Consider the following 22495-nt stretch of genomic DNA (forward strand, 5'->3'; position numbering starts at 1 on the left):
TTTTTTCAGAAAAAAGGAGCAATAATGAAGAATACGTTTGCACGATACTCTTTGACGATTCCCAGTATTCCGGAAAATGTTATCTCACATTTGAGACAATGGAATGAATGGTAAGCTCTTGTTTTAAATAAGGAGCCTTCTAGATATCGAGTTCCCAAGTTTCAGGTGTTATATCATTTGTGTTTCATTTACCGTAAAACATGTATTAGAAGGGCTCCTCTAATAGAAGGACCCTCCAAGAGGGGTTTGGAAAAATAGAAGGCTTCCCTGTAATAGAAGGACCCACGTAATAAAAAATTTTCAGTGAAAAATATTCCGGAAATTTCACAATAAATTTATTGAAACACTTATTTTGTTAGACAATTTGCTCAATTCAAACGAAACAGATTTTCATAAATTTTGAACAAAAATTCGTCGAATTTTTCGATGAAAAATTTCAAGAAAAATGGCCGGAAAAAAGAAGGGCTCCCGATAATTGAAGAGCCCCTGTAATAGAAGGGCCATCCGGAGGTACCTTGGAAAAATATAAGGGCCGGCCCTTCTAATACAGGTTTTATGGTATTCATGTCCTTAAAATTATTTACTTTCTTATGAAAATGGATCTCAATCTGAGATCTCTAACAATTCAAGTGTCTCTGTAAACCGTAATTACTGTGAAACCTGTAATAGAAGCACCCTTAAACTTTTAATTTTGAGCAAGTTTATCTCGGTCCCTGCCAAAGATCAGGAAAAGTTGTCAACTAATAAATTGTTTAATATATTATCACAAACATTTTATCAGTTGATTAATTTTTGATATCTCTTATAGGAACCGAAATAATTGTGCTCAAACTTGACAGTGTGGGATCGTTCTATTACAGGTCTTACGGTAATCCATTGAATATCTTTCGAAATTTCAAAACCTGAGAAATTCAAAACTAAAGCATTACAAAACCTATTTACCTCAAAAACCTCATGTATCACAATTTCTCGAATCCTAAGAATCTCAAAAATTTTGACTTCCACATTTTGAGTTTAGGAAACTCAGATTCTCCAAGTTTCGAAATCCTGAAAGAAATCTCTGAAAATACAGAATTCTTTGGAATCTGAGACTCTCCCAACAACGGAATTTGAAAACCTCCGAAACTCAGAATTTAGCATTTTCAGCACCGTCAAAACTTAGAGCTAAAGATTCCGAATTCATCAGTTTAGAAGTTTTAAATTTACTTTTAATAGAAAAGTGTTAATACCTGAAAATCGCTGAATCTCACTTTTTCCTTATTTTCAAATTTTTTTCAAATATATGAAAATTCCAATACCACTCGAATTATTGACTACAGTCTCAGATTTTTGAAAGTTTCGAAAACTTTCAAAATTCTGAAACTTAGCTCTGCACACCTTGATCAGGAACACCACCACAGGTAAAATGCGAACGGGTCCGTTACGGACGTTTTGCGTTCGCGCGCGGTTGAAATAGGAACCGCATACGGACCGTACGCGAACCGTTTTCAGTAAATATCAGTACATTATTCGGATTGATCCGTATCCTGTCCGTTTGCGAGCTCCGTATCCGATCCGATTGCGAATCATGACCAAACGGATACGGTCCGTATGCGGTTCCTATTTCAACCGCGCGCGAACGCGGAGCGTCCGTAATGGATTGTTCGCGAATCTTCTTCTAAAAACCAGATTAACATTAAAATTGAACGTCTTCTGCCAGTCTTAATCCCCAAAATTTGACTTTTTGACCCTTGTTCACATTTTCCAAAATCTGTGGGGATCAAATGAAACCTTTCTTAGTTTTCCAGCTCAAAAACGAAATTCGTCAAGAAAAATAAAAAAGAAAAAGAAAAAAGAGGGAAAACAAGTCTATGATTTTAGCAAAAAGGGATTAGAAAAGGTTTTTGGAACGAGACAAAAAGTGTTCCGAATATGAAAAAAAGAATTCTTCCAACATTCTTTCTTTCTTTTTTTAGGACAAGGATCAAAGGAATAGAAGTTTTCAGGAATGTGGGATTAAGGTTGATTTCTTGAGTTTTTCGCATTTAAAAATTCTGAAATTCTGAAAACTAGAGGTTTTAAGATACTGTAACTCCAAAATTCCGAAGAGTTCTGAAAGTTTTAATCTGGGATTTTCATAATTTGAGATTCATAAACTTTAAAGTTCTGAGATTACAAACTTTTCCGACTGTTGAAATTTTACCATTCTAACATTTCTAGGTCTAGAAATCCTCGAATTAAAAGATTCTGGGCCTTCAAAATTCAAATTTCCCTGAAAACCAATCATTCTGTGTCCAGAAAAATGCAAATGCAAAAAATTTAATTCTGGAAAAAATCTGATTTTGAAAATTGTATTTTCAATCATAAAATCCATGTATGAATTCCTGGAAAATCAGAAACTACGTAACACCTTTTTCCTACACATTTTTCTGATTTTAAAGGATTTTCTCAATCTGATCTCTGGATTTTAAATGTGGTGTACGGCGGAATTTTTATTGCTTTTTTTGTGCAAAAAATCATGTACATTAAATTTTAAAAAAGTGAAAATTCAAAAAAAAAAATCATAAAATGACAAAAAACCGCATCAAAATAGCGAAGTGGTATACGGTGGCTGGCGAGCGAATGTGAATTTTCTAGACCAGATAAATCTGGAGAAATTAAGTTCTTTCTTTTAGGAAATGTGGAATTTTATGAGGATCTTATTTAAAAACTTCGAGGATACTGTACAAAGTTTCCTATTCACGATTACTGGATCTGGGATTCAAAAATCTTTGAAAACCTGAATTATTTCCAACACTTTCAGATTCCGCTTCGCTTTTTCAATGCGCTTTTCTTCTTTCTGAAATCTTTTCTTTGTTTGAATGTGAACCCACATAATTTTTGTACAAAACTTTTTCAAATAAAAAATGTCCCCCCCCCCTCAAATTTGAGCTCGTTTATCTCAGTTCCCATGCAAGATATCAAAAATGTGTCAACTAACAAAATGCTTATCATAAAATCACCAACATTTTACCAGTGGACCACTTTTTGATATCTTTTACAGGCAAAGAGATAATTTTTCTCAAAGTTGATGGCTTGGGTGGGCTTCAAATAACGCAATTTCGAAAAACTTTTTTAAAATGTCCCCTGTACCAGCAGAAGCTGAATTTTCTCTCAAAAAATTTTAGAACAACCGCACTACCTATATATTAATTTCTTCTTGCTCTTTTCTCTAGTGGGAAAAGTCGTCAAAAAAGTACGAAAAAAGAGTCATCATCAGAGAACCTATACACCTTTTGTTCCGATTGCCCGTGGCGTTTTTTCATTCATTCTCTTTTTTTCATATTATTTTTTTTCTCGACTTCTCCTTCTTCTTTTTCTTCTCCATCCATTTAATCTACTCTGGATAATCCTTGATTGTCTGCATTTTTGTGGAAAGATGCACCATAATATAATATAATTGGGGGCTTTCTCCTTTTTCTCTTCCTCTTTTTTCCCCAGTCAACTACAAAATAATGTGCACTTCTCTCCCTTTTTCCTTCTTAAGTCATATTTTAATAGTCATATTTTAATAAAGATTTTTGAAATTCCATACCAATCACGGAAATTGAGAGATGGCGAATATGTAAATTCTGGTAAACTAAAACCCCCAAAAATCTTTGAAATCCTGGATTCAGTCTGTGTAATCTGACTTTAGGATTTGCAATGCAAAATCCGAAACACAAACTAGAAAAGTGGCGTGGTATCTGGAATTTCAAAAATAGGTCCACGTTTTTGATATTCTGATGTCTGATTTCAAAAGAAAGTGTGTAGTTTAAAGTTCACAGACTTTTGAAACAAAAAACATCTGGAATTTTTTCCGGGCTTGATATTTTCTGAAATTGAGTTTGAAGCATTTTATGAGTTGATCTAAACAATTTTCAAATTCGAACCCCAAGGGTAATTTTTGGTCTTTTTGAGAAAAATCTAAAATTTATATCTTTCAAAGTGGTTGGTTCTTTTTCGGATACTTTCCAACTTTACCACAATCAACTTTGTTCCCAAAAATAGATTCAGGAAGTTCCATTTTCGAATTAAAAGCTAATTTAAAATACATTCAGACATTTTGGAGGGAGGTTAATTAAGCATAATCGGTTCATTTGGAAATGTCATTTTTAGAAACTATGAGCCAAAAAGAAATTTCAAAATTTGCGAAACTTTGAAAATTTTTTCTGGCTTTTGAAGATTTCACAAAGAATCATCGAAATTCGAAAAAAAATCTGATGCTTTTGGGTGCTAAATACCGTATTTTCTCTAATAGAAGCCCACCCAATACGTGCACTGTGAGCTCAATTATCTCGCTTCCTATTAGAGATGTCAAAATTTTGTCAACTGATAAAATGTTTAACATAATATCACAAATGTTTTATCAGTTGCTAAATTTTGTATATCTTTTACTTGGACCGAGATAACTAAGCTCAACCGTAAGCTCTCTAATAGAACAGTACCCAAACCGTTTATTTTGAGCTCGATTGTCTCGGTTCCTGTAAAAGATATCAAAAAGTGATCGAATGATAAAATGTTTATCATAATATCACCAACATTTTATCAATAGATCATTTATTGATATCTCTCATAGAAACCGAGATAATGGAGCTGCACGTACAGGGTGGGAATCTATTAGAGCAAATACGGTAGTGGCTAATGAAATTCCAAATGTCTGGTTCATAAAACTGTTTAAAAATCTAGTCGTGCAATTTGGAAGCTCCAAGTTTGAAAGATTCTGAAAATCTAAATAATTTTTTGAAGAAGATTCTATGTTCACAAATTCCATAAAAACAAAATCAAAAAAATATTTAAAAAATTCCCAGACTTATTTTGTGTGTTCATCTTCCCGTTGGTTGTCTCCTTCTGAACTCTTTCCGGATCTTAGAATTCATGAACTCATTGAACTATGCAAAAAGGTCATTTGCCCTTTTTCTAATTTTGTATCAAAAAGAAAAAGTGATAAATTTTATATGTCTTTTTTCTCCAGGTAGCAGTATTCCGTTTTATTCCTAAGGCAGTTGCTCTTTCCATTTTTTTCCTTCTCGTTCAACATCTTCATATCTCTGCGTCTCCTCGTCTCCTCTCACTCTCTCATCAAGCTTTTTCTAATTCCGTCTGTGTCTCGCACGTCTTCGCCACACCCTTTCGTTTCTCTTGCTCCGTCGTTTCGGTTTTTCTTTTCATTCGAATTGCCTTTTTGGTTGGAAAAACGAAAAACGGGGGCTACGAGTAGTGTCATTGGCAGAAGGAGTGTGCCCTCCACCCTTTTTAGCCTTCTAACACACAGAAAAAGAGCATGTACATGTGACGAAAAACGAAACAAATGCGCTTGTCCTTCTTCTTCGCCAGGCCTTTTTCCTTCATTCATTTTCTTCTCTCAGGATCACTTGTATCCATTTTTTCTTTTTGTTTTTCTATGTGCAACCACCTCCTTTTCCTCTTTTTTCCGTTATTTCAGTCTTCTGTACCTTTTTTTTCTTTTTTTTTATGTTCTTTTGTTCTTCATCCACTCGGAAACTAATCAAATTTAAGATTCTTCCGAAGAAAAGAACTTTTGTGTTTTGTTGGAGTTTAGTAGATTCCGGAAGAATTTTTTTTGGAGAAAAAGTTTCAAAAAAAATTCTGACTGAAGCTCTTACTTCCTTTCCAATTTCTCCATAATTAATTAAAAAAATACAAAATATGATTTTTTCAGATTTTCGCGAATTTTTGAATATTTTATTTTTTACTTTTCTCATTTTTTAATTTAAATATAAACTGTATTCTTTGAAACTCGAGCAAATCTGAATTCACAAAAAATTTCGTTTTACTAATTTTTAACAATATGTTCAAGTTTGAATATATGTTTTCAGTTTCCCCATAATTAAAAAAGTAGAAACTATGAATTTGGATTTTAAAACAATTTAAAAACTTGGATGCTTCGATTTTCAAAACATTCCAATTTAAATCTTATCACTGAAAATTGATTATTTAAAAACTCGAAATTTTGAAATTGAAAAAATTTGAAAAGTCGAAATTGAGACTATGAATTCAAAACAACAAACTATGAATTTAGGTTTTCGCGAAGTTTTGAAATGCCGATGTTTCAATTTCCAAAATTTCAAATTTTAATCTTTTCCCTGAAAATTGTCATCAGACAAATTTTTGAATCTGATTCTGAAATTTTCTAAATATTTGCATTTCTTTTTTTTCTGCAAATTTCTCGACAATATAGTTTTTTACAAACTCTGCAAAACGGAATTTTTTAAAAATTATAGGAATTGAGATAATGGAGATCAAAGTAGAAGTGTAGAAAGTCCTTCTATTAGAGTGTTTACGGGAGATTGACGTGACATTTTGAGAAAGAGAACCTGTAAAAATAGGTGAAATCGCGCCGAAGGCGCACCAGCCAGCGATGAGAGAGAAGTTCTAGGAAAAAATCATGGAAAAATAAAAAAGTTTCAAAAGTGTACTGATTAGCCAGACGTTTCGTCTGTTTATCCCTTTCGCCACGTAGAGGCTCAGTACATGAAAGGGAAAATGGTTTTTCACCGGGGGGAAAATACCAACAAAAAACCCCTGTCTCCGAGGAGACAGTTTTATAATTTTCAGTAGTTCTTTTTCAGTTCTAAAAATCTATACGATCGCTATCTATTGTTTTTGTTCATTTGTTTCTTTTTTCTTTCTTTGAGTCTTTTGCAAAAGGGGGACGTTCAGTGAAAATGAATTCACCTAGCCATGAACCACCAAACATGGCGACCCTTAGGGTCTTTTGTAACTTTTTTCGCATCCGACCAATCGAAAGAAAAAAGTGAATGAAACAATAAACAGCTTACGCAGGAAGCTTCAGAGCAGTCAAAAAGTGCTAGTGAATATTATCAAACTAATTCAAAGAGCGGGATTTCCCAAAGGACTGGTTTTTTTTCAGTACGTGGAATTTTTCAACGTGGACAGAGATAGGGATGTGACCTAATTTTTTTTGATTTATAGATTTTTCGCGTAACGTGAATGAAAAGTTTAAAATACGCGAAAATTAAATATAGATTTACGTGGCCCTTTGAAAAAAGGAAAAAATTGAGAACGAAGAGTAAAAAGTAGGTCATATTGCGTCGAAGGCCCACCAGCCATCTGTTTGGAATGCCTGAAGCGCGGAATACTGAAATTCGGGATTATGAACTTCTGAATTTCTGAATTGCGAAATTTCTGCATTTCTGAATTTCTGCACATCGAATTTCCAAATTTTCGATTTTCTGAGTTTTTTAAAAATGCAAATTTTTAATTTCTGAATTTCTAAATTTTCTAAATTTTGATTTTCTAAATTTCCGGAACTTTCGGATTCCTGCATTCTCAAATTTCTGCACTTAGAAATTCCGAACTTTCTATTTTCTGAGTTTTTGAATTTTTGAATTCCTGAATTTCCGAATTCCTAGATGTTTGATTTTCTAAGTTTCTGAATTTCTAAATCCTCTATTCATTAATTTTTGTTCTAAACACATCACTTCCCTAGAATCCCAATCATCCGAATCTTTGTATTTTTGCAAAAATGGAAGTCATCTGAAACTGCCCTAACCATACAACTATTTTCCAATTCACTGCTCTTTTCTTCTTGCATCAGAAATCCAAAAAAAAAAATCTATTTTCCCTATATCATGGACCCCCAATTAACATAATAAGGTTGTTCGCTCTCCATTTCGTTTGTCGTCAGATCGACGTCATCCTCCTTTATTCTCGTCATTCATTTTTCTCATTATTCTTCTAACGCCAAACTTCAATTAACCCCCTAGAAGAAGGAGATGTCATCCTGAGAAACCCACACACTTTTGTTTTTGCCCGCTTTCATAGTTGACAAATTGAAGCCAGTTTAAGTGTGACTGCACAGGTCCTGGGCGCGCATACGCATAATGGATGGGCGACGGAGGACGCGCCGATGAATTGGGTACAGGGAAAGGACGCCGGTATGGGGCATATACGGGGCATATGGGGCACACCGCCGCCGCAAAGCATCTCCTCGCCTGTCTTGCTGGCACTCGATGAAATGAACTAAAACGTTGGTTGGGGGTTCCTAGAAGTATCAGTTAAGTTCTATTGTGATGTGATTTTGTTCAGTTCTTCCGATTTCGTACTTTTCCTTTATTATTCCATATTCTTTTATATTTTGAACGACATATTACTGATTTTTTGAAACTCAATGTTTTGGTTTTGAAAAAGACTTATGGCAGTTTCCATTTAAATTTGATATGCAATCAAAACCAGAAGGAAATGGGAAAAAATTCGCTAAAATTTTTTTTTCATTTGTTCAAAAAATATGTCTCACTTTCACTTTTTTTGAAATTGCATGAAAAATCGAAAATTTTTATAATTCAAACTTTGTAATTATTGTATACTTACCAACTTACCTTTTACTCCACCTGAAAATACGATTTTTACAATAATTACAAAGTGAAACCTAAAAATCTCAATATCACCTATTTTGGCGAAAAACATAGCAATTGACGAGTGAAAGACATGTTTCTGCAAGAATTCAGCGATTTGTTAGTCTGCCATAACTCTTTTTCACAAAAAACATCGAAAGAATAATCGAAAACCAGTATGTAGGCTCGAATTGACGAAAAATTGGCAAAGTTGCCGGTGTGGATTTACGGTAAACAATGCGCGCATCCGGGATTTCGGAGTGTTGTAGTCGGCCTACCGTATCAGACCCATATCGCACACATCGCCCACCCACCTAGAATCCATCTAGGATACGCGCGCATTCGGAACACTCGATTCAGCCTCTTCCGCATCGCACACATATGAGACTCATCGCAGCTCGTTGTTCGCGATATGTGTCAAACGGACTTCTAGAGGATCGCATATGGATCGGGTCCTTTATGCGCATCATCGCCCAGGACCTGTGTGTTATGGCGCAAGCGGTAACGCCTCTGTTTTGGATTTGCAGATCGCAAGTTCAACCTTGGCAGTGGTCAAGTCCTTTTTTCTTTTTTTTAAAGGTGGGGAGACATGAAAAAAATAATGTTCTCGATATTTCGTTTAAATATGCCCCTCGAGGAGTTGAACTTGTTGGGGCAATGATTGAGGGTGCGGCGCCGCTACCGACTGAGCTACACGGGCAAAGAGAAAGCGGCCGCCCGATTGCATACATAAAGGCGAGGACGACAGCTGTACGCAAAGTGACATTAAGCGTTGTACACCGTGACGGTAGAATGCATACTCTAGCTACAAAAAAACTACGAAAAATCTCCTGTCCCCCCACCTTTAAAGCCCAAACATGGTTTCATAAGTATTTTTGTGTCCTAGGAAAGAGTAAAGCATAGCTCCGAAAAAACTAATCAACATAAAACCAAGCCAATTTCTAATCGAATCTTTTTGGGGTTACATGCTTATATTTAATCAATTCTTGCCCCAAATTTTCTCTCTTTTCCACTTTCTTCTTTCAGATTGATCTAAAACGTTGGTTAGATATCTGGACACCTGACTTTTTTATATTGCTTTTTCTTTTTCTCTCTCTCTCACGAGATGTCGTTTTTTTTTCTTTCATTTCTCTCCGTTTCTCTTGCGAATCCATGTATTTTGTGTGCAATAAACCGGATAGACCTACATGTGTGTTAATGTAACAGACGGATTCATGGTGCTCATTCTTTGAGAATTTTTTTCTAGACTGAAATCAATACTAGATGATAGTAGTTCTACTTTTTAACGTTGTAGTACTGTAACTTTGCTGTATCTTTAATTTTCAGCCAACCTTTCTCAAGCAGAAACTCCGAAAAAATAAACCATCTGAAAAAAAAACTAAAATGCTAAACCTTTTTAATGAAAATGCCACAAAATATCACTCACAAAAATTCACCTGTTCTGCGATCTAGAAAAAAACAAATCATCTACGGATTCTAAAGATTCTAAGAAAACTTCAAAAGAATCTATTTTATAGAAATTTCCAGAAAGAGTGACACATAGTTGAGGTATCGTGAGAAAGTCAAGCCTAGTGAGTCTAGCTAGGTTTGGTTTCTATAAATAAAATAGTACTGAAGAATTTATGAAAATTTTCTTTTCTATGATATTTGGTCTTTTTTAGTTTAGCAGTAATTATTGAAAACTGTGACATATTAGAAAAAATATATCCATTACTCTGGTCTAATTTCAATGTTGCGGTCAAAAGTAGGCGGAGCTTAGGTCCGGTAGCGAAATCCTTAAAGGCGCATTTAAAGGATCATGCATTTTCGTAATGATTTTCGAAAAAAGTTACCTTTTTCATGCGTTTTTTTCGCGAATTTCTGATTTCTGTGAAAAAAATTCAAAATCTATCGAAAATTTGAAAAAAAAACTAGGCTAAAAAAGTTTCGAAAATACATGACCCTTTAAAGATTTAGTTACCGGGCCTAAGCTCCGCCCACTCTCGGATTTTCGACCGCAATGGGGATCGAAATTAGACCAAATTAATACGAGCGACTGGAAATCATGTCAACGGTCCTTTTTCAGAATTCTAATTCCAAACCAAGTTTTTAAACCACTCAGGTTTCAGAACACCCCAACACCTTTAAAATCAACATTTTCTAAGATTATATTTTTCAAAGAATCCCAAAAGACCACATACATTCCAACACACATTCGCCCATTCCATACACATATCTTCCACTTGACTGACTAACTGAAATCGAATTTCCGTCTTCTTTTCTTTTCTCTTCATCCCCGCCATTCCATCTATCGGATTTTCGTCAGAGAGAACTCTTTTTGCTGGTTTTGCTCTATAAATTTTTCTTAATTTTTTTTCAAACCTAAACCCAAGGAAAATGTTTTTTTTCAGTTCAGTTTTTTTTTCCATCGAAGCTCTCACTCGGGGAAAAATGGGGAAAGACTTTTGAATAATTTATAGTTTCTGTTGCCTCTTTTTTTTCTCTTTTTGGTCCATTCGGGGGGGAAAGGGGCTCTCCAGCCAGTTTCATTCACTATTTAATTCATTCATTCACCAGTTTCTCCTTTTTTTCTCCGGTTTTTTCCTTCTTTTTTTTCTCATTTTTTTCCAGATCCTTCTTTGGGGCGATGTTTGAAAATGCATTTTTTGCATTTTTTGTAGTTTTTGAAAAGGATATGTATCTCTAGTTATAATAATATCTGTCAAGGACATAAATGTTATTTGTCTAGATTTTTCGCACGACAAACAGTTTGTAGAATTTGAAGTTATTGATCAATTTTTGAGAATTTTTCGCTGAAACTGACATTTTTGAATTCTTAGTTTCTGCTTCGAAGTTTGAAGTTTTCGTTCTGAAGTTTGAAGTTTTCGTGATTTGGTTTCGAAACATAAAAATTATGGAGACCCCACAAATTCCAAAGAAACCTTTGAAAAGTGGGCGGAGTCAGGTGGTGGAATCTTAATTGCAAGCTGTTCAGTGTGCACGGGTTTGCAGCATAGTTTTTTACTCATTTGAATTCGGTGATGAGAAAAAGCGTACGGCGAAACCGTGCACAGCTTGCAACTTAGGCTCCGCCCCCGGACTCCACCCATTTTTCCTTGGCTTTTTTTACGGAATTTCTGGGACCTCGAACACTGAACACTGTACACCATCACGTTAGTATGCATACTCTAACTCCAAAAAACTCTGAAAATAGAAAAATGATACTTTATAATCCATGGATCTTTTAAAAAACTGTTAAAACTCTTGAAATGTCTTTAAAATCCAGAAAAAAAGCGAGGTGGATCCTTTCTCCAAAATCTTCTTATTTTGTGATATTTTGACAGGATCTGCATCGTGAAGAGAGCTGTATCTCCTTTCCCAGAAAATCCTCCGAAAATCCCTCCACATCGCCCACCATTCTCTTCTCCAACATCTTCATTTCTTAACATTTGCTTTCTTTCAGGATGGTCGGCGATACATCCGACGATTCGCCCGGACCTTCTTCTCAAACAAATGTGATGACGACGACTGGAACGGTGGATAGGAGGTCACTTCTATCGGCTGCTTCAATGGTTCGGCAGCAATCAGATACCACTGGAGTCAGGAGGCTTGTCAGGGCGAGAGCTGTACAGGAGGATGATGAAGCTGGACCACATTCTAGTAATAATGTGAGTTTAAAGGGGATTTAGAATTTTGAGTGGGGAATGTGGTTAGGAAAAAATTGAAGAGAATTTGTGCTCAAAACCGAGAGATCCAGTTCTGAAATAGAAGTTTAAATTGTTCAAATTTTTGGAAAGGCGGATTTTGTAGATGACAACTTCTTTTTTAATTATTTGAATGTCGTTTGAAAATTTTTAAAATCACACAGTATGGAAAACATTTGCTTTAGCCCAAAAATTTCGTAATTATCAAAAAAGGTGAGGCAGATCTGATACAGATTTACGGCAATTTTTGCCTATAATTTCAAATGTTAATTGATTTTCCAGAAAGAGAAAAAAAGCAAAATACTGTTAAAAATAAATAGACAATAATTATTAACAAAATTTTGGGCATAGTAATCTACAGTAATCAAATACGCATGCATTTCTGAAAAAAATTAACTTGGGTATTTAAAGAACAGTTTCTGGAGTACTGTGAAGTTGAATTACTGCATTTCCTATGATAGAAGCCCGCCCAAACCATCAACTTTGAGCTCAATTATCTCGGTTCCTATGAGAGATGTAAAACATCAGACAATTGATAAAATGTAGGCAATACTTTGATAAAAACTTTGTCAATTGACAGATTTTTGTTATCTTTTATAGAAATTGAGATAACTGAGCTCAAAGTGTAAGTATAGGGTAACCTTCTATGTTTACAGTATATGCGTTTCTGGATTACTGTAAAGTTTGAACATCTCAATACCTTCTTACCTGATTGAAAGCATATTCGACTTCCTTCCTTCCTCTTCCCCCCAAAATTGTGTTAATTGGTTCCTACTTACGTCATGTTTAGATGATTCTCACTGTTTTTAGTTTTCATCATAAAAACAAATTATGAATATCCCTGGAGAAAATAGAAGAGATCCTCAAAAATAGAGATAATTAGGTCATAACCGCCTCCACATGATTCCCGTTATCATGTGGGAAAAAGGAGATATTGTTTTTATGAAACTAGAAATTTCTTTTATCAGGAGAATTGAGAGAAATTCCTAGACTTTTTGTTATCATTGAGTGATTCTGAGTATGTTCTAATTTTGGAAATAGACTCCATCTTTTCAGATTCACTGTCTTGCTTTTGTTTAGAAACTTCCAGTTGTTTCTTTTTTCTGAAAATCGGGGGGTTTCTGTTATTATCCATGTTCTTATCCCCCAATGTGATGGTTTCCCAGTTCTCTGATGATTTCACTTTTTTCGTATTTTTTGAAAACCGTTTGGTATTTTATAATATCCGAAAGTTGTCTTTATTGGAACGTTTTTTTCTCCGAATGTTTTTTGATTCTTGGCACTTGAATTTCTAATAACCAGACTTCATAAAACCATCAAAAGCAACTTCCCGGAGGAGTCTTAAAATTTTTTTCGAAAAAGAGAATAAAGTTGAAACATCGGAAATTGAAAGTTCGAAATCTTGAGGAACCGATGAAATCAATAAATTTCAATATATTTTAAAATTATCGAATTTAATATTTGGGGAATTCTAAATTTATAGAAACTTCAAATCCCACGAATCAACCTATCCAATGAGCCTCAGATAGTAAATTTAAAGATTTTAATAATCTACAAAAATTGCTAGGGATATTCGGAATGTTTTTTTTTGGAATTTTTGAATGTCCAAAATTCCCGATTTGGAAATTTTAAAAATTTCGGAATTTCGGAATATTCCGATTTTGAAAATTTGGAATTTTGAAATAATTCGATGTTCTAAATTATAATTTTTGATTTTCGAAGATTTTGATTTTTGAAAATCCCGAAATTTCCAATTACAAAAACACTAAAAATTAGTGAAAAATTGACAAACAGATTTCGAAAACGCGGAAAAAATGTTTACAGTAATTTCACTCGAGACTCGCAAGGAAACTTTTTGAGAGCGCATTTGACATACCGTAGTCAAAAATGCTTTAACTTCGAAAAAATAGTCGGAAATATTCCGATCAGAATTTGAATACCGAAAAATGTTTCGAAAATATTCCGGTGAATGATGAAAATCGAAGACACCACAGTTCTTTTTTTTTATAAATCGATTAATTTGAATTTGGAAAAAATTTGAAAAAAAGGAGAACAACTATCGAGGATCTCGATTGTTTTCATTAGGATGCTCTGGACATGATTCAATACGAGACTGAGGAGCTCAATAACTAACTTTCCAGTGATTTGGGATGCTTTTCTCCAAATTTGGGGATCGAAGCGCCACTCGCGTAGACACCTTGTCGATAATTTTTTGAACTACCGTAACCCAAAACAACTCACCCATTTGCCACTCTCTCGCCAGCATCACCTTTTCAGTGCCCAGTCATTTTGTTGTGTTTGCAATACTTTCAGCATCAAGAATTTAGTTTATCCTTCTCTTGTTCTCCTTTTTCGTCTCCAAAAACTCCCCTTTTTTCTCATATTGTCGGTCTTCAAATAGCTGGACACTTTAAGTTCGATGCCTCATAATGGCGGTGAATTGTTCCCGGGGGAGTATGATTTCGAATGAACTGGCATAGGGGAGTGCCTCGACACTTTCCTTATTTCTTCTTCTTATTTTTTTTGTGTGGAGGAATACACCCCAGACACCCCTTTCTCACTTTGGAGCTGCTCTCTTTCTCAATGATGAACATGAACCACTCGGACGAAACAAAAAACATACGAACGTCTCCTCTTTTTTTGGAGAATTTCAGGGGCGACTTCTATACTTTTTTGAAACCGCCCAGTCTGAATTTTTCTTTCTTTTTTTTTGATTTCTTCAGCATTCATTTTGCTTGATTACTGTAGCTTAATACCTGGATTCGTCTGTAGTGCCGTAGAGCACAAATGCAGACACTCGATTTTTGAAAAAAAAAGACGAAAATCAGATTAAAGAGAGAGGTCTCGGGTACTTGAACTTTTGCCTAATACATTTTGCTTGCTTTTTGAAAAATAGGAAATCACTTTTTTCATTTATCTTCTTCTTTCTAGGATATTCTCTGACAGAGAACACAGCATTTTTGAATTTTCAAAAATTTTTTTAGAAATTTCCGTGTTTCTAATTGGAAAGGATAAACCGTTTTTTGGAATTTGAGAGAAAAAAAACAAAATTGAGAAAGTCAAAACACCATTTTTGGATTTTTCGGAATGTCGAAAATTTCGAGTTTCAAAAAATCGAAATTTCAAAAATTCCGATTTTCTAAATTTAGGGATTTCAGAAAATTCCGATTTTCTAAATTTCAAAACTTCTGAATTGCTAGTAATTCCAAGTTTCAAATCTTCGGTATTTCAGAAAATTCCGATTTTCCAATTTTAAAGTAGATTTTGAAAATGAAAAAAAGACACAACTATTCAGCTCGAGAGACAAGGGAACTTTCGTGTGCGCTTTTGACTCACCGTAGCAACAATTTAAAAAAACCGACCTGTCTAGATGAACCCAACCTATTTTAAGCCTAAAAATGCTTCCAAAGTTCCACTTTTAAACAATTCTAACATCATTCTTTTCTTGATCAACATGTTCCATTTCCATCCTTTTCTCACCTCAATTCTGAATAGGTTCAATCAGAAAAATCGAGGAGAAAAAAGAAGAAGAAGAACCTTCTTCTTTATCTGCAATAAAAGCCAAGTGCTCTTCTTCTTCTTCTTCTTTCCAACATCTCAATGGTGTCATTTCAATTTTCCTCTTCTTCTCCTTCTTCCATCATCATCATCTTATCCCAAACTGCTCTCCCTCATTTCTATTTCTATCTCTCTCTCCCAGTGTAACAATGTCCAGGAACCAAGATCACAAAGTTTTGCAACATTTCCTCTCTACCTTCTGATCCTCTTCTGATCTTTTCATCCCTACTTCTTCGTCCAATTCATCTGAATCTATCCAACGTCATCACTCGACGCCTCCAGAATCGTTAAATCTTACTGTAATGGGTCTTGAAGTGGGTCTAGAATAATGAGAAAAAAGGCTAGAAGGCGTTGACGCCTTCTTCTTCTTCTTCTCCTTTTTTTCTTTTTTACGAGGTTGCATAAATCGAAACGTCGACTCGGAGAAGAAGAAGAAAAAGGGCGTCCCATATATATTTTTATATATCAAAAAACGCATTCGGGAATATACGGGGTCCTTCGTATTCCTGAACAATAAAAAAACCACTTCGCTGAATTCATTTTTATATTTTTGCTTTTTTTCAGCTCGCCGCCACCATGTCACCGAATTTGTCAAGACCGACCAGATATGTCAAGGTAAGGCATTTTTTGGTTTCTAAATTTTTAATTTTTAATTTTGGATTTGAGCGAAACATTCAAAAAAGGGTTTTCTAATTTTTTTAGAAGCTACAGTAACCCAGATGTTTTTCGCAAGAATGGGTTACTGTAGCAGATTTTCTGGACCCAACTATTTTGTAGCACTCGATAAAGTTCTGAAATCTGAAATTTTTAGATTCTAAGAATCCGATGTTTCAAAATATTCTCAGAATTCTGAAAATTGATTACCTGAAATTCTGGAGATCTTGAAATCCTGGGGATCTTGAAAAACAGAAATTCCGAAATTCTGAGATTCTGAGAGTCTGAGATTCTGAGATTATGTGGTTCTGAGATTCTGGGATTCTGAAATTCTGAGATTCTGAAATTCTGAGAATCTGAGATTCTGAGGTTCTGAGATTCTGAGATTCTGAGATACCGAGAAACTGAGATTCAGAAATTCAGAAATTCTGATATTGTGAGATTTTGAGATTTTGAGATTCTGAGATTCTTAAATTATGAGATTCTGAGATTCTGAGATTTTGAGATTCTGAAATTCTAAAATTCTAAAATTCTGAGATTCTGAGAATCTGAGATTCTAAAATTTTAGTTTTAAAATTCTAGGATCTTGAAAGGTCTCCTGGGACATCCTGGGATATTTTAAGGAACTATGATTCATTCTGAAATTCTGACGATTCCGGCGATTCCATTTTCGGGGACTAGTCATATACCGTAATCTATGCAAACAACAAATTTTGGAATTACTGTAGTTGATAGCTGATCCGTTAGACTTCCAAATGATCACACATTTCATCAAAACTTCCGCGTTTCATTTGTTTTTTAATTCTTAACATTGTTTTTCTCTCAAACACCAATTTCTCTATTTTCAGTATTCTTAATTACAGGTCTTATCACTTATCAGACACAGTTTGTGTTTTTTCTAGTTTTTTTCTTGAAAATAGCACGGAGCAAAGAATTCAAGTCGATTGGAAACTCGGAGAGTACTAAATTAGTGTTTTTCTCACGAACTATGACGTTGTTGGAGATTGGAAAAATATGAGATTTGTAAGATTAGGTTTTTCGAGAAAAAAAGGACAAATTGGTTTTTGGAAGAAGAAAATTGAATCTAGGACAATATTGGATCTGGATCAAGGATTTAAGAATTTTGAGTTCTTTGGACCAGAATTATTGATCTCTTGGACCCTATGAATTAAATAAAATTCAATTTTGAATTTTTAACTTTTCTGGTATTTTCATTAAAAAACCCAGAAAACATGGTTTCAAAAAGCTTGGTCTGAAATAGCGCCCCAGCAAACAAAAGGTCTTGCTATTGGTTGGCTGAGTAAAAACAAACGTACAACGATTACCGAGAAAATTCTGATATTAGCAGATAGCGAAATCCTGAAATCCTGAAACTTTGAAATTCTGAAATTTTAAAATTCGGAAATTCTGAAATTCTGAAATTCAGAAATTCAGAAATTCAGAAATTCAGAAATTCAGAAATTCAGAAATTCAGAAATTCAGAAATTCAGAAATTCAGAAATTCAGAAATTCAGAAATTCAGAAATTCAGAAATTCAGAAATTCAGAAATTCAGAAATTCAGAAATTCAGAAATTCAGAAATTCAGAAATTCAGAAATTCAGAAATTCAGAAATTCAGAAATTCAGAAATTCAGAAATTCAGAAATTCAGAAATTCAGAAATTCAGAAATTCAGAAATTCAGAAATTCAGAAATTCAGAAATTCAGAAATTCTGAAATTCTGAAATTCAGAAATTTAGAAATTCAGAAATTCAGAAATTCAGAAATTCAGAAATTCAGAAATTCAGAAATTCAGAAATTCTGCAATTTTGAAATTCTGCAATTTTGAAATTTTGAGATTCTGAAATTCTGAAAGTTATATGGGGCACGATTTCTGACCGAGCTTTTTGAACCCATGGGCCCGAATCGTTTTTCACTTATTTTTTCTAATCCGAAACACTTTCTAGTAACCCATAATACCGATTTGAATCCCTTTGAACAACTGATCCTCTTTCATTATTATTTTTTCTAGAAGAGATCTTCTTCTTCATCCCTTTGATTTTCTTTCCCAAATCAAAATCATTTTATTTTGTCATCTGTAAACAGAAGCCGTTTGTTTATTTCCACATTCGCTTCTCCAGTAAATCCAAACACTCAAAAAACCATATGAGTGACGTGTGACACATTTATTTTTCAGAATTTCAAATTTTTGGGCAAGCCCGTTTTTTTCGGGATTTTCAGTTCGTCATATGAATAATGATGGATAGCTTAGTAACCCGTTTTTCCGTGTATTTCGGAAACTTTTTTTTGAAAATTTGAAAATTTTAATTTTTAGCCATGGCTGTCGAATTAGGGCCGCCTTTTCATTTCAAGTACTTCTGAAATAAATAGGATTCGGTGGCCTTGCGGCCCTAATAGTTTTTGGTTGACCGAGCTTATTTCCGAAAGAACGGACTGATTGGTCCACGTTAACATACCGACGGCCTCAATCACGGCCGGACGCGGCCCAGTTTCCGACAGCCTTGTTTTTAGCTGAACATAAATTTTCTGATTTTCTCTTTATAATGAGCTTAAACTCGACGAAATTCGATGACATTTGGAAATTTCAGTTTCCACCAAAAAGAAACCAAAACCCAAAAAAATCCCCAAAAAAATCGAAAATTTAAAAATTCGCAAATTTTCAAATTCCCCAAAATCCACCACGCCCCAGTTGTGCTTTCATTGTACCCCCACCAGCTTTTTTGCGCGCCTCTGGCGCTTCAAGCGAACATCAATGAAACGTTGTGGCTCATACTCACATCAGACAAATGATTCATCTCTAAACAGAATCTTCTCGAATCCCTACCAGTCTATGAGCAAAAAAGAGCAAAAAGAAGCGGAAGCAATGCACTAATCTCCCCCCCCCCCCCCCCCCCCCCAATAGATTCACTTATCCCTCGCTAAGAGCAACATATGTTCAGAAAGAACGGAAGTCGTTTTCTCTTCCCTTTTTCCACCTCACATCCCATTTTCTCTCCAAAAAAACTCTCCAAAAGCCTTTTTTTCTTCTTCTTTTGCGGTTTATTCCATTTGGGTCCCCTTTCAGCTTCTTCTATAGCTTATAGTAGAAGTGACAATTTGTTTTTCAAAATGTGTTCTCTTGAAAAGAAGAAGAAGAAGAAGCCAGAAAGTTGGAACGGAGATTCACTCTCTTTCGAAAATGATTCTTCTCACTAATAAAATGCATTTTTCATTTCAGTCGGTGTCACAGCAGCGATCCGAGAGTTATATACAACTCAATCAATACAGGCTAATGGAGGAAATCGGACAGGTTAGTTTTTTTCTTGAAAGTTCTGGAAGTTTCTATTTTATTTATTCAACAGAAAAGTGGGTTTTAACTAGAGGGTTTTTTATATTTTTCAGTGCAGGATTTCTAAACTTGGAGCTCTAAAATGATAGTTTTACTATTCTGAATTTTTTAGAAATTTTTCAATTTTATGGTACAAAAAAATCGGAGCTTTGGTCCGAAGGCCCCATCACTGACAACCGTAATCTAAAAACACTTTCTTTTTTTTGATTTTCACTACTTTTCGTAGAGTTTTCCGTTATTTTCCCCAAAAAAACAGGAAATTTGAAGTTATGGATATATTATTTTTAAAAAAATTGACCGAAACTGTACGAAAATCGAAAAAATATATCGAGAAAATTTTTATTTTTTCTACGATTTTTCGCAAAAATTTTTAGACATAATTAGGTTTTTCTGCTATTTTTGAATATTCTTTTTCGATTTTTCCGAGTTTTTTTCTGAAATTTGCCGGCGTGGTATTCTGGACGGAAGATTACTGTAGATTACTGTAGAAACCCTTGCATGTCATGTTGTTTTGCAACCACAACCACGTCAAAATGCAGATAAAAAACTAAAAAAGGAAATTCGTTTCTACAGTAATCTACAGTAATCGAAAACCGTTCAATCAAATTTCAGACAAAAAACCGAAAAAATCGAAAAAGAGTCTTTGAAAATAGCTGAAAAATCTAAAAAGGTCTAAAAATTTTGTCAAAAATCGAAGAAAAAATGGTTTTTTTTCGACTTGCGCAGTCAATTATCAAAAAAATCACTATCAAAAACTTGAGTTTTCCAATTTTTGGGGAAAATGATCCATTTTTCTAGTGGGAAATTTTGAAACACTAATTGTAAGCTTCTTGAAATTATCATTAAAGTTTTGTTTGCACAGTACCGTATTTCAAGGACAAAAACAAACTTTTACATTTCCTGGCCTATTTTTTCCAAACTAGTCCCCATCTAAATTTAAACTCTTCCAGGGCTCATATGGCATCGTCAAACTCGCCTACAACGAAGAGGACAAAAATCTCTACGCGTTGAAAGTTTTGGACAAAATGAAGCTTTTGAAGAATTTCGCTTGTTTTCGACAACCACCTCCACGACGAAACAAAGAAAATGCAGCACCATCGGTTCTGAAAAATCCTCTGCAATTGGTCCAAAAAGAAATTGCCATCCTGAAAAAGTTATCACATCCAAATGTGGTCAAACTTGTGGAGGTAAAGAATATATTCTCAGCTGCTCCAAAATTTCTAAAACAATGTTTTTAGGTTCTGGACGACCCAAACGACAATTATTTGTACATGGTCTTTGAGTTTGTAGAAAAAGGATCCATTCTGGAAATCCCGACAGACAAACCATTGGACGAAGATACAGCGTGGAGCTATTTCCGAGATACGTTATGTGGTTTGGAGTACTGTGAGTCTATTAATAGATTACTGTAGAATCTGAACAATATATTTTTAGTACACTATCAAAAAATTGTTCACCGGGATATCAAACCATCGAATCTACTGCTCAGTGATATAGGTCAAGTTAAGGTAAAAGAACTTTCTGGAATTAAAAGTTGTAATTTTTACAATTTTCTAGATTGCTGATTTTGGAGTGTCCTGTGAGTTTGAAGGAATCGATGCCTTCTTATCTGGAACAGCCGGAACTCCAGCATTCATGGCTCCAGAAGCATTGACGGAAGGAGCTAATCATTTTTATTCGGGTCGTGCACAAGACATCTGGTCACTAGGAATCACTTTATACGCTTTTGTTATTGGAACTGTAAGATTTTTTTCCATTCGAGATCTTCTAAATTATCAAAATTTTAGGTTCCGTTTGTGGATAATTACATTATCGCTTTGCACAAAAAGATCAAAAACGATCCCATCATTTTCCCAGAAGCACCTGTTCTCAGTGAAGCACTTCAAGACCTGATCCTCGGAATGCTTAAGAAAGATCCGGGGCATCGATTGATGCTCCACGAGGTGAAGGTTCACACATGGGTGACACGTGGTGGTACGATACCAATGTCTTCGGAACAAGAGAATTGCCACCTGGTTACTGTAACGGAGGAAGAAATCGAAAATTGTGTACGAGTGATACCACGACTGGATACTCTAATTCTAGTGAAAGCAATGGGTCATCGGAAAAGATTTGGCAATCCCTTCAGGTAACTAAAACTCGAAATTATTCTTTTGACACTATTCTAGAAGACTAATTTTCGATTTAGGAACAAGTTGAGTGCTCAATCCAGTATTCGGGATAGAAGGAAAAGCTCTTCTGTGAAAGATCCAACCTATGTTCCACCTCCAAATTCTCCTCCAGCAACATCTAACAACAATAGCAAGTAAGTTCCAAAATTTCCGTTTTATACCCGCTCAGACAAATGCCTCATATCCGCAATGAAACCCATTGGGCTATTAGGATTCGTCATTTAGTAGTCTTCATCGACGGGTTATTCGAGTAAGGTAGACAGAGAGCGCGCGCCGCCGAAACTTATAGAAAAGCAGCAGCCGACACTTCGCGGGTTCCGCTGCCCGCTATGTTTTGTGTGTGAAGTGGGCGGAGTCTAGTGGGAGAGCGAGGGAGGGAGAGAGGAGTGAGGGAGCTTAAGGAAAATGATTTTCAAAGAAAAACAACCAATAAAATAGCGAATTCTGCTAATTTTCAGAAAAAAACCGTTATATTTCCAGAGTGGACCGCCCAGAAATCAAGTGCATCGAGATGAATCTGTCGGGTTTGACGCTGAAAGTCGACGAAGCAATGCAGCCAAAAGTCGAGTCAGCTAGACAATAAGCTAGTTTTTATTCCCTCAAATCTCTTTTCCCATTCCACCGGTTTCTTTATTTTCCATTTCCTCAAACCCAATACGAACACAAAAACTCTTCTAGATCTCACTTTTTATTTGCATCGATTATTCACATAATTGAATTTTGTCAT

At 34.9% G+C, this 22495-nt stretch overlaps 1 protein-coding gene across 1 annotated transcript; it reads left to right on the plus strand.

Annotated features, from left to right (window-relative positions):
- Positions 1–24: 24 nt before the first annotated feature.
- Cbr-ckk-1 lies at positions 25–22351 on the plus strand (the record flags this gene model as incomplete). Its single annotated transcript, XM_002641070.2, has 11 exons — positions 25–110; positions 11818–12022; positions 16181–16231; positions 19487–19558; positions 20548–20784; positions 20836–20983; positions 21032–21105; positions 21155–21337; positions 21385–21725; positions 21786–21902; positions 22249–22351. The coding sequence occupies 11 exons, from the start codon at positions 25–27 to the stop codon at positions 22349–22351; spliced, it is 1617 nt and encodes a 538-aa protein (XP_002641116.2).
- Between the last annotated feature and the right edge of the window lie 144 nt (positions 22352–22495).

Source organism: Caenorhabditis briggsae (genome assembly GCF_000004555.2).
Source record: "Caenorhabditis briggsae complete genome, chrIII, whole genome shotgun sequence".
Classification (NCBI taxonomy): Eukaryota; Metazoa; Nematoda; class Chromadorea; order Rhabditida; family Rhabditidae; genus Caenorhabditis; species Caenorhabditis briggsae.